This window comes from Cervus elaphus, chromosome 5 (genome assembly GCF_910594005.1).
Source record: "Cervus elaphus chromosome 5, mCerEla1.1, whole genome shotgun sequence".
Classification (NCBI taxonomy): Eukaryota; Metazoa; Chordata; class Mammalia; order Artiodactyla; family Cervidae; genus Cervus; species Cervus elaphus.
The window spans coordinates 90633586-90645826 of NC_057819.1; the positions used below are offsets into that span (position 1 = coordinate 90633586).

At 50.5% G+C, this 12241-nt stretch overlaps 1 protein-coding gene across 4 annotated transcripts in view; it reads right to left on the reverse strand.

Moving 5' to 3' along the window:
• Window positions 1–12241, reverse strand: part of RHBDL3 (rhomboid like 3) — a 50784-nt gene that overhangs the window by 22048 nt on the left and 16495 nt on the right. For all 4 annotated transcript variants that reach the window (XM_043903084.1, XM_043903082.1, XM_043903081.1 and 1 more), the window contains 3 exons: window positions 9596–9754; window positions 5147–5371; window positions 1242–1390 (listed from right to left, as the gene is read on the reverse strand). In XM_043903084.1, the coding sequence (XP_043759019.1) occupies window positions 1242–1390; window positions 5147–5371; window positions 9596–9754 (533 nt within the window). The remainder of the gene's footprint in view (window positions 1–1241; window positions 1391–5146; window positions 5372–9595; window positions 9755–12241) is intronic.

Consider the following 12241-nt stretch of genomic DNA (forward strand, 5'->3'; position numbering starts at 1 on the left):
TGCAGGAGGCTCTGCGGCCCCTTTAGCAGCTCAGCGGGAGCAGAGGTTCACAGTGGAGCTTCCTCGTGGCCACTGTGGGTCGTTCTCCCAAGGAAAGAGCCATGAGGGCCTGGGTGATCTTCTTCCCACTGGCATCCCCAGGGACAGGCACCCTCAGGGCTTTTCCACGCTTTCCCTCCACTTCTCTAGAATCTGTAGAAGACACCACAGAGGTCTGGGGTCCAGGGACTCTGACTTTCCAACTCCACGCTTCTACTATGTAAAAACTGTCTCCAGCCAAGATCATGCATTCAAGACACTTGGACCTGGGTGGTCACCTGGCCAGCTAGCAGGTCCTTATCATGGGGTAAGATGCACCCGTGAGAACTGGTGACATTCCAGGTCCCAAAAGAGGGCACATGGCTCTGCAAACAGAAATGTAACACTGCCAGAGTTCGTCCAGAAGACTCATGTCACCATATAGGCAGACCTCCTTTCCACAAACCGGTGCTTTATTTCACTTATAGGGGCACTCACACCTAGTTTATGGACAATGAACCTGGTGGATGACCACATTTCCCTCTTTGCTTTGGCCACCAGGAAGCTCAGAATACATTTGTAACCTACTTACAGCAAATATAGAGATTCACATGCTGTATGTGTGTGCTGATCTCACTTTGCTTTCCCTCTGCCATACACTCTTTTTTTGAAACTGTACAGTTTATATACACATATAAGTTTATTTTTGGCTGCACTGGGTCCTCATTGCTTTGTGCAGGCTTTCTCTACTTTCAGGAAGCGGGAGCTACTCTTTGTTGAGGGGTTCAGGCTTCTCATTGCAGTAGCTTCTCTTGTGGCAAAGCACAGGCTCTAGGCGCATGGGCTTCAGTAGTTGTGGTGCATAAGCTTAGCTGCTCCGTGGCATGTGGCATCTTCCCCATCAGACTCGTGTCCCCTGCACCAGCAAGAGGATTCATATCCACTGCACCTCTAGGGAAGTCCCCTAAACTGTATAGTTTTAATGGAATGTTTACAGCTATGTACAAACATCACCACCACCAACTGTAAAACATTTTCATCTCCTATACACTCCTAATAATTTACACATACAATTTGGTATTAGATAAGTTTTAAGAAGCCATCTCAAATCCTGTGGCCAGGTAGACAAAAAATAAACTAAAAAAATATATTTCGATCCAGGCTCTCTGGACCAGTTATTTTTCTGCAAGGATTCTCAACAGAGAAAGAACACCAGTACTCACCCCGCATGCATGAATATGTATGTCAGGTAACGCCAAGCCTGTGCTCGGAGCTGTGGATGGTAAACCAGTGAGTTCTTCAGGTATCGTGGGTGGGTTACCTGCAGTACAAATTGGCCCAGCGACACCCCATTATAAAGGAAAAAGGCAACCTGGAGGAGAGCAGAGAGTGCAGAGAGGCTGTTACTAGGCGGGAAACTGCCAGGAAACCCTCCTGTGCCTATTATCACGTGGAATCCCTAGGGAAGATGCCATCTGTCCTTCTCACACCGCTATGACCAGCACCCAAGCTAGCTCTCCACCACCTCTCACTCCACTTCTGTTCATTCTGTGTTCAGTGTTCACAAAATGGTCTCAAGGTCTCTGCCCACATTTCCTCGGAGCTAAGCTGAAAGGGTTTGGAGGATTTTAAACTTTAATTCCAGTAATAACTCACATACCCACTTGGGGGCTGAGGCAATGCCATATAAGTTGATTTCAAAAAAAAAAAAGAAAAACTGTGGCAAAAGCCATGTAACATAAAATTTACCGTCTTAACCATGTTAAGTGTGGAGTTCAGGGGTATTAAATATATTCATAATGGGCAACCATCACCACTAGCCATTCACAGGATTCTTTTCATCTTGTAAAAGTGATGAGAGAAACTCTATATCCATGAAACATTAATTTCCATTCCCTGCCCCCCAGCCCCTGGCAACCACCATTCTGCTTTCTGTCTCTATGAACGCGACTACTCCAGGGACTGTGTGGAAGTGGAATCACACAGCATTTGTCTTTTGTGACTGGTTTATTTCACTCGGCATAATGTCATCAAGATATACCCACATTGTAACATATGTCAAAACCTCCTTCCTCATATTACACTGTATGTATCTACCAAATTGTGTTTCTCCATTCATCTGTCGATGGATGCTTGGGTTGCTTTCACCTTTTAGCTTTTGTGAACAATGCTGCTATGAACAGGGGTGTATAAATACCTGAGTCCCTACTTTCAATTCTTTTGGGTATACACCCAGAAGTGGAGTTGCAGGATCGTATGATAACTCTGATTTAATTTTCTGAGGAACTGCCATACTGTTTCCCACAATGGCTATACCGCTTTACACTCCCACCAACAGCACACAAGGTTTCAATTTCTCTGAATTCTCATCAACACCTCGGGTAAGTTAATTTGTGAAGATGACTGAAGCATACTTGTTTAAGCCCTAGAAGAGTGTTTATTTTAACTATTTCTCCCTGGAACTCTTTCTACATGCATAATTTATGTCCCTAGGTTCTTAATTTTAAGGATGCCTCAGGTATTGATCTGGGCTATAGGAGCAATGTCTTCCCCAGTAATTGATGGGGGTTTCGCTCCTGTACTAAATGATCCCAAATTCTCGTGTTTCTTTGTGACTCAGGTTTACTTGGACATTTTCTTCTGTCCTCTCGCCATGCCTGGGTGTCAGCAAGTTGTTAACCAGTTACCACAACCAGGTTCTTACTTCCTCTTGTTGGCAGGGAGGAGGCCCTCTTCCTGTAGCTTCCCATTATGTTCACTGTTATGGAATCAGAAAGTTAGGTTACTGGAACTGGATGTGAAACAAAACGCTTGGGCTTTGGTATAAGGACTCTGAAACAGTTATTTCATCATTTTCTAGTTTCTTCTAGATTGGCGGCTCGAGTTTACATAGCTGAGGTTTTGGAAAATTGGAAACCAATCTGGACAAAAGATCTAGCTCCTCTGGATGACCCTGGGCAAATTGTTTTAATTCACTGGTCCTCCATTTCTCTGAGGCTTCCCAGGTGGCACAGCAGTAAAGGATCCCCCTGTAATGCAGGAGCTGTGGGTTTGATCCCTGGGTCGGGAAGATCCCCTGAAGTAGGAAATGGCAACCCATTCCAGTATTCTTGCCTGGAAAATCCCATGGATAGGGGAGCCTGGCAGGCTACAGTCCATGGGGTTGCAAAGAGTCAGACTGAGCACATATGTGGTTTTCCCATTTGGAAATGGGAATACTCATGTCTACATTTCCATGGTGATTGTGAGGTTTAAAAATGATGAACTATAAAATATTTTTTTAAAAGGTGGGCTTCCTACCAGGGGCCTCCCCGGTGGTCCAGTGGCTAAGAATCCACCATGCAATGCAGGGGACCTGGTTCTATCCCTGGTCAGGGAATTAAGATCCCACACGCTGTGGGCAACTAAGCCTGCACACTGCAACCAAGACCCGATCTCTCTCTGCGTGCTCAGTCGTGTCCAACTCTTTGTGACCCCATGGACCGTAGCCTGCCAGGCTCCTCTGTCCATGGGATTCAGCATGGATTCCCCAAGCCAGAATGGGACTCTCCAAGCTAGAATACTAGTGTGGTTGCCATTTCCTACTCCAGGGGAGCCTTCTCTTGAGGGATTGAACCCACATCTCATGTCTCCTGCATAGGCAGGCGGATTCTTTACCACCAGCGCCACCTGGGAAGCCCTACGACCCGATGTGGTCAAAATAAATAAATAACATGTTTTTTTTTTTTTAAAGATAAAGTACATGAAGAGCCAGCCCTGTGAGCAGCATCAGCTGAGGGAAGGCAGCTGTAATTAGCTTGGGGTTAAGTCCTCCTGGGCTAAGCCTGGGAATGGCTCAGGGCTCCCGGCAGCTGGACTCCCTGGGAGCTGAATCTGTTCACCTAACACCATGCGTGCGGGTGGCCTGGCAGCAAACACAGCTTGCAAGCCAACTCGTTATTATTGGTCCTCAAATAGAAGTTAATAAATAGACCAACACAGTAAGCGCTTGGAGAACAAGTCCAAGAATATCTCAGAAAAATCGCAACTTCAACATGTACTTGGAGGAAGCCAAACAACAAACCGAGGAGCTCTGGTCTGCAGTCCAGATATTCTGATTTAAGAAAGGAAGAAGCAGGACGCCATGAGGCTTAATGATCCTGCAGTTTGATTCAGCAGGAATTTTACAAGAATGTTCGCAGGGGCGGTAATTAGGCCCCTAGCTCTGGAAGAGAAATGGTGGAGATTATGAAATGCCAAAAGGAAGCCAAGCATCAGTTTGAGAGCTGGCATTTGAGGTGGGGGCCCGCAGGTTCTGGGGCTAAAGAGCCGGAAGAATTCAGAGTCCCTCATACAGGAACGCTGATTCAGAAAGTGGTACTTTGGATCGTGTTGCATAAGATGAGACTTTTAGAATTACAATAGGTAAGGATGATCCCCTAAGGGGAGAATGTTCCTGCAAAATATGTGAAGCCCACATTTACCTGTTCATAAACACTCCTTCCCATATGTATTGATGTAATGCTCTTGTGCTCAGAAAACACCACCAGCCATTCTCTGGCTCTAAACAGAGGAGTTGAGTGGGAGAAGGAGGGCAAGTCTGGCTATTCCCACTTTCCAGGTGGAAGATGGAGTCCAGGGGGAACAAATGACCCATCCACGAGGCTCACTCCACTCACTCTGGGAGGAACTAACAGAAGTTGCTTTAATGAATTTGCCTGGTGAAATGCCCCCAGTCAATGACCTTCTGACACTGTTCTCGTTGCTGTTGGTTTGGGCGGGGGGGAGGGTCACACAGGGGTTTTGTTGCAGTGCATATGATTTCAAGTCATGATCTTTGTAATATCTCTGTGGCCGAGGGGTTATAATACCTGCGTGCCCTGCACCAGGGCCTGACCTGCCGTGACAACTGCCATTTGATCCTCAACCATCACCTTTCGGTGGTGAAGGTGCTGCCCTTCCCCTTGTGATCTCAGATATCCTCCTGGAATTTCCCTGGTGGTTCTGTTAGGATTCTATGCTTCCACTGCAGGGGGTACAGGTTCGATCCCTGATTGGGGAACTAAGATCCCACATGTCACATGGTGCGGGGGAAATAAAATGATATCCTTTGACCCTCCAGCAGCCCCTTCACCACCCCTGTCCTTGCCTCTAGCAGTGTGACCGTGATCATGAACCAGGGCGGGGGGCAGCAGGTATAACTGTCGTAGTACCACTTCCGGTCAATTTCCCGGGGCAGGGTCTCGTAGGCCACGTGACGGATGAGTCGCTGGGAGAGGTTCAGCCCCTTCTCCTCCAGCAGGGCCTTGCTGCAGAGCCTGCGGTTCCCCTGCAGGATGGCCTGGCGAAAACTGTTGGACCGCTTGTTGCTCATCTACATGGGAAACAGGGTTGGGGAGGGGGGTCAGAACCGGGGTCTCAGGGGACCCCCATCCCATTTCCCAGCCAGCCAGTTCCTTAGACCGCCCAGGCCTGAGGCCACCGTCCTCTTTCTTCTGTATAGTTTGCAAGGAGTTAAATGTAAGTTAACAAGAAGCAATATTCACCAAGCTCTTCTGTGTCAGGGGCTGTTCTAAGCACATCACAGCTGAGCTCATTTGATGCAGCTAGTCTACCTGCTAGATAAAGACCATGAATATCCCCATCCCACCAGATGAGGAGCCCAAATTCTTAGAACCAAAGTTCTAAGAATCCATCAAGTCCAAACCCAGTAAGGTTCCAGAGCCTGGATTCATATCCACGATACCTCTTCCCACCCACCAGCCTGTCATCCCTCACAATTTCCTGAGCATCTATTAAGCATCAGGTGTTTCCAGACACCAGAATACAGAGGTGTCAAAGGCTAACAAGTGAAAGTGAAGAAAGTGTGAAAGTATTAGTCACTCAGTCGTGTCCAACTTTTTGGGACTGCGTGAACTGGAGCCCACCAGGCTCCTCTGTCCATGGAATTCTCCAGGCAAGAATACTGGAGTGGGTAGCCATTCCCTTCTCCAGGGGATCTTCCCAACCCAGGGATGGAACCCGGGTCTCCTGCATTGCAGGCAGATTCTTTACTGTCTGAGCCACCTAAGTAACCAGCAATCATGGTTCACAGTGAAGCCTGCTGTGGGACCACCCAGGAGGGAGGCCCAACCCAGTCCCAAGGTGATCAGGGAGGACTTCCTGGAGGAGGTGGCATGAGTGAGACCTGCAGGACAAGTAGGAGTCAGCATCCCCAGCCCCTGGAACCAGAACCCAAAGCTGCACTTGTGGAAGGTCATCAGTCCTGAGTGACCCCAAAGGAACTGTGATACTCAGGGAGCCCCAGGATGGGCCCCTCCCCCACAGAGCCCTGGCAGCCTGACTCCCAGAGGCAGACCTGCTGACCTTCAGCCTCCAGAGGCCTCTGCTACCTCACATGCACTCTCCCCGACCACACCCTAGACCCTCCATACAGGGAAATATTCTAGAGACACAGCTCTCCCAACCAGAGTCCACAGTGCTGCCCAGGGACTGCCCCATGGTCGCTGGGTAGGGATTATCAGTGTATTTCTGGGACTGTGGGCCCAGCAGTGGACATCAGGCTAAATCCAAGGGCAGGAGTCCAGGCAGGGCTGTAGAGGGGAACCAACCAAAGGCATAGGGGTTTGAAGCCCTGTGGGGGGCTGGGAGCTGGGGAGGATCTGGGTTCAGACCAGGCCAGGACGAATGAGTCTCCATCAGCAGTGCCTATCCCCTCTCCTGGGTTCTGCACACACCTGAAAAATCTGGCTTAAGGCTCCCCCCTCTAAGCAGGCCTTCCTGGATGAACCCCTTCCAACAATTCCCTATTCCCATCCCCTCCATGCCTGCAAAGCTTGGGCCTGGTTTTCAGTGGCTTCAGCTCTGTAAATTCAGGCAGGGCTCAGGGTTCTGCGTTCACTGCAAGCGCAAGACAAGACCATGTGATCAAATCAGTTTGTAGCCATCCTCCCCCCCAGTCTCCAGGTGTGTACACGCACTCACAAACACACAGCTGCAAGACTCATGGTGGGGAGGAGCTCAGCGTGAGTATGGCAGAAGCAAGGCACGCACACACACACACTCAGCATTCACCTTTGCCCTGATGTGCCCAGAACTGTGCTGGGCACAGCAGTGGCCATGGTCTCTGGCCTCACGGAGCTTACAGGAGAGACAGAGGTGTAAACAGCAGCAAAAGATGATGTCTCCTTTGTTATCCAGTGCATTGTGTTATCCCGGTGATATAAAGGTGGAGATGGGAGCTTGGAGAGTAATTTTCCTTGCAAAGTAATTTTCTCAAGGACCCATAGTTAGTAAATCATGGAGTCAGGATTCAGATTCAGATCTGCCTGACTCTGGGGCCCATGCTGGCCCATATGGTGTTTTCATGCCAGTTAGATAAGGGAGCCTCTTCTTCCAGGTGGATGCACCCTTTCCAGGCCTTGCTGAACAAAGCCCAGGCCAGATTTCAGCCCTCATTAATCTCTCTGCCTGGCATCCTTATACAGTCCACAACCTGTACACCCATACATGACAACCCTGACCACTCAGCTGTAATGCAATGTGGTCTGTGTTAGAAGAAAGGCTTGCACAAAGCATTGTGCGGGCTCAGGATAAGGTTAGTTCATTCTGCCTGGGTTGGCGTGGGAAAAGGCTCACAAAAGATGCCAAGGAGTTAACCGGGTGGAAGAACATTAAGAGGCAACAAAAACTTTCACACATTTCCTCTTATTTAATCCTTGCCACCATCCTGAAGAGGCTTCCCAGGTGGCTCGGTGGTAAAGAGCGTGCCTGCCGATGCAGGAGATACAGGTTTGATCCCTGAGTCAAGAAGATCAACCAGAGAAGGAAATGGCAACCCACTCCAGTATTCTTGCCTGGGGAATCCCACGGACAGAGAAGCCTGGCGGGCTACAGTCCATGGGATCGCAAAGTGTCGGACATGACTTAGGGACTAAACACCACCACCACCCTGAAAAAGGTTTCCTTTGTCTTCATTTTACCAATGGGCTCAGAGAATCTTTCCCACTGAGTGGCAAAGGCAAAGCATTAAGCAGGACCCAGGTCTGCTCCAGCCCCCGGGCTCTCTGCCCTTCCCAGAACCTCGCTCCCGATGAGCCCCTTCTTAGGCCTGGCCTCGAGGGCAGCCTTGCTCACAGGCATCCAGGCTCTGGCTGGCCACTCCAGCTCAGAACTCGAACAGAGAAATCTTGATGGCAACAAGCAACCTGCTGTTGCAAATTCACACAGATTTCCCGAACCCCCAGCTGGAGAGAAGCCGCTCACTGGCCCTGCCATGCCCTCCCTCCGCCCCGGGCTGAGCAGAGCATGCGTCAAACATGCTAGTGCTGGGCCTGCAGAGGGGCCATGAGCTCGAACCTGTGGCCTGATCTTTGCTGGCACTGCTGGGTTCCCAGCCACGCAACTCACCTCCATGACCCATCCCGTGAATCCCAAATGTCCCCAACTTCCCTGCTTAATTGAGCTCTGCCTCCCACCCTCTAAAAGGTCTGCTCCCTGGGTCCAATCTGAACAGCAGATTACTTCATCCCTAAAAGCCTTACAGCTGCTGGCTGCCATCTGTTAATCTCTGGATGAAGGCAGGTCCCCAATCAAGAGGCAATTAAAGCAACACCAAAGCCCGCACATCAGAGCGCGGCCATGGCATGATGGCAGGTCCTGGCTCCCCCATCACTGACGCCTCTGAATTCCAGGAGCCTGGGTGTTCATGAACTGACTGTTCACACCAGTCATTCAGTTCATGGATGACAAGAAGAGAGGTGACTCTTCCATTCCACCAAGAGGGAAACCGCATGGAATCTCCCAGTCTTGTGTTCATCCTGCTAGTTCATGCAGCTTCTGCTCATGTCTCCTCCACCCACTCAACCCCACTGAACTCCATTCCAATCCTGCCACTGTAGCCCTGAAACAGCACAGCAGTGACCCTAGTGAGGAGGAAGTCCTGACTCCAAGACACCAGACCACTGGGCAGGATTCATGGGCCTCCTGTCTCCAGCCCCTCCGATCACCCAGGACCACTGCCAGCAGGTCTGAAGAGCTTCAACCTTCACCCACGTGCCCCGTTGCTCCTGAAAGGCCTGGCCTGATCCTCCCAACATCCACTCCCCAGCTCTTCTTCTGCCAGCGATGACTTCCTACTTCCAGCCCTTCATTTCCATGGAAGTGACTCCACTCCAAGCCCCCGGGGTGGGCACTGATCGGTTTGAGTCAATCAGCACATCCCACTGACCCAATCTAGGCCAATGGGAGGAAGGAAATCCCAGGCCTCATGTGGGAGCTCCCATAAAAAGAGCTCCTCTGCTCTCCTGCAGGGTGAGGTCTGAGGGTGTGAGGGCTGGAACAGCTGCAGCCACTTTGCTGCTATCATAGTCAGGTCTGGAATGGTCAGGGGCTCTGTTGAGTAGTGCTGATGCTATGGAAAGCAGAACCCAGAGATAAAGAGAAATCCAGTCCTTGGTGATTTTCTTTCATCTGCTGAAGCCTAGAGTTTTTCAACGCTGAAGACCCACCAATCCCAGTAATTAATTATCCAAAAGGGCCCTCTAAGCCACACCCCCAAACAGGCCACTCCCAGTGGCGAGGGACCCAGAGTGCTCACCAGGTTGACAAAATCCTGGTAGCAGATCTGCCCGTTGGCATGGCTGTCGGCGAGAGCCAGGAGTACCTCCCTCTTGTGTGGGTCCAGCTTGGAGCTGTGGCTGTCCAGGAGGCTCCGGAACTTGCCTGTACTGATGAAGCCTGTGTTCCCAGGGTCACACTGAGGGAGAGACACACACAGCAGCAGGGTCAGCGGGGCTCTGTCCCCCGCTCTGCGCGGCCCCAGGTGCTCCATCACTGCCACCACTCACGGCTTTTGTCCTCAACCCCCTGCTGACCGAGGACCAGAGGGCAGATGGACTGTTCCCAAGGCCCCCAGGGGAAACATCCAAATAGGGCAGACAACCACGAACAACCCTAGAAGGCCCTGGAGACCTCTGAGATCACCCAAACCAACCACCTGATGCACAGAGAAGGGGAACGGAGGCTCAGAGAGGTGACTCCCTGCCCTACTTCTGACCCAGGACAAGTGGAAAGTGGGACTGAAAAGGCGATGAGTAGAGGAAGAAATCTGGAACCTGGGCTGGAGGGGCTGAGTGGGGGAAGGCGCGAGGCCCTGGGCAGTGGGGAGCACAGCCTGGACGGCCCCTCCGCATCTGCCTGCCAGCTCCTCTCCCACGCCCAGACCACATGCACACCACACCCTACACACAGGGCTCCCCAAAGACCCTGCGCTCTGAACGTCTGGTTGGGTTTCTGATGCTGCCCTCTTGCCCTCTGCAGCTTTTTAAAAATTCACTACAACTTCTTTTTAAATGTTTTTTATTTTTTGGCCACACCATGCAGCATATGGGATCTTAGTTCCCCAGCCAGGGGTTGAACCCCTGCCCCCTGCATTTGAAGCTTGGAGTGTTAACCAAGCTTAGGATTCCAAGGTCCTTAAGACCTTAACCAAGGTCCAACTTAACTGGACCTCCAGGGAAGTCCCTGCCTTCTGTAGCTTTGCAAAAGTGGGTACATCTGCCGAGGGATTCCCCCTCACCCCTCAACTCCCTGGGAGACTCAGGTTCACCCTTCCAACTCCTCAGATGTCCTGTGTCCAGCAAGCCTTCCCGCAACACATGATCTGCTTCCCTGGAACCTCCAACAGCCCTCCAGCCTCCACCCCACTATCTATTTTCAACTCTTCTCTGGACACTGGTTCCTTGAAGGCTGGCATCACAACTTATCCCCAGGGCTCAGCACAGAGGCTGGCATAGTTTGACACTCACTGAAGATCTGTTGGGTGAATAAGTGGATGTTTGGGTGAAAAGATGGGCACTCATTTTCCAAGGAATGGCTCAGGGGTTCCGTTAGAAAAGGGGCTGGGAATTCCCTGGTGGACCAGTGGTTCAAGACTCTGCTCATACTGCAGGGGGTGCAGGTTCAATCCCTGGTAGGGAAGCTAATATCCCGCATACCACTCAGAGTGGCCGAAAGACAAGAAAAGGAAAAGAAAAGGGGCTTATTTGTCTCCCCCAGAGAAGCCCATGACCCTCTGGTCCCCCTTTCACTGCCCCTTCTCTTTCCCCACAGAACGCACCCAGCGTCCCCACCCAGCGCACACTAACTGGCTTTACAGATGCCCAGAGCAGTTCCTGATCACAAACTGTCCCCACGTGAACTCACTGCACTTGGAGATGCTGCTGCGGGTCACTTCGATTTTAACAGGCAAACAGGGACTTCCCTGGTGGTCCAGTGGCTAGGACTGTGCTCCCAATGCAAGGGGCCCCAGGTTCAATCCCTGACCAGGGAACTAGATGCTACAGGCTGCAACTAAAGAACCCACAGAATGCAACTCAGACTCAGCAGAGCCAAATAAATAAATAAAATATATATATTTTTAAAAAGGCATTTAAAAAATGATCAAACAGACATTTCAGACATCTGCACGTGCACGACAGGGAGCCCAGAAAAATCAAACCCACTTTTCTGCCTTTCCTGGATAAGGTCAGTGAAGACTATTTTTGGAAAGGTTGATTCTGTGTGCAGTCTCTCTAAGACAACCCAGGAGATATGACTCCTTCAATCCTCCCCAGAACTCAATGAGAGGGGACATCTCAAAGGAGGCCTATTGAAAAGTCTGCACTTATTCCCCACCTTCCACCCAAAATAACAGATTTCAGGGATGACACTTCTTTAGGTCCCACCAAGGAGTATGGCAGGAAACTCACCTCCACCCTGCTCCAGAAAGATCTCTATGAGCAAAAACACCTACTATTTGCTGAGTGTTTTTATGGGGCTAAATAAACACCATTCCAAGCATCTCATGTATATGATTTATTTAACCTCCTACCACAACCTTACGAGTACGTCGTATAATTATCTCCATTTTGAAACGGGAGGGAAGGGGGCAGGGCACAGCCTTTAAGAGAATGACATAGCCAAACGACACGACGTAAACTGATGAGAACTAAATGACTTTGAGACGGCCGATGAGTTGACGTCCACTAGACCTTGAGCCTCAGGATACACTTGCTGTACCACGTCACAAGCTAAGTGACACACCCACAGGCAGCATGACGGCTCCAAGGCTGACTGTCGAAGACCGAGAAGTGGCCAGTGGCCCAATTCCTGGACATCTCCACCCCTTCCCCCAAATAGCCGGGCTAATCCTTCCACGCGTTAGCCTGTGAAATTAGCCAGCCCATAAAAAGTAGCCCCACTC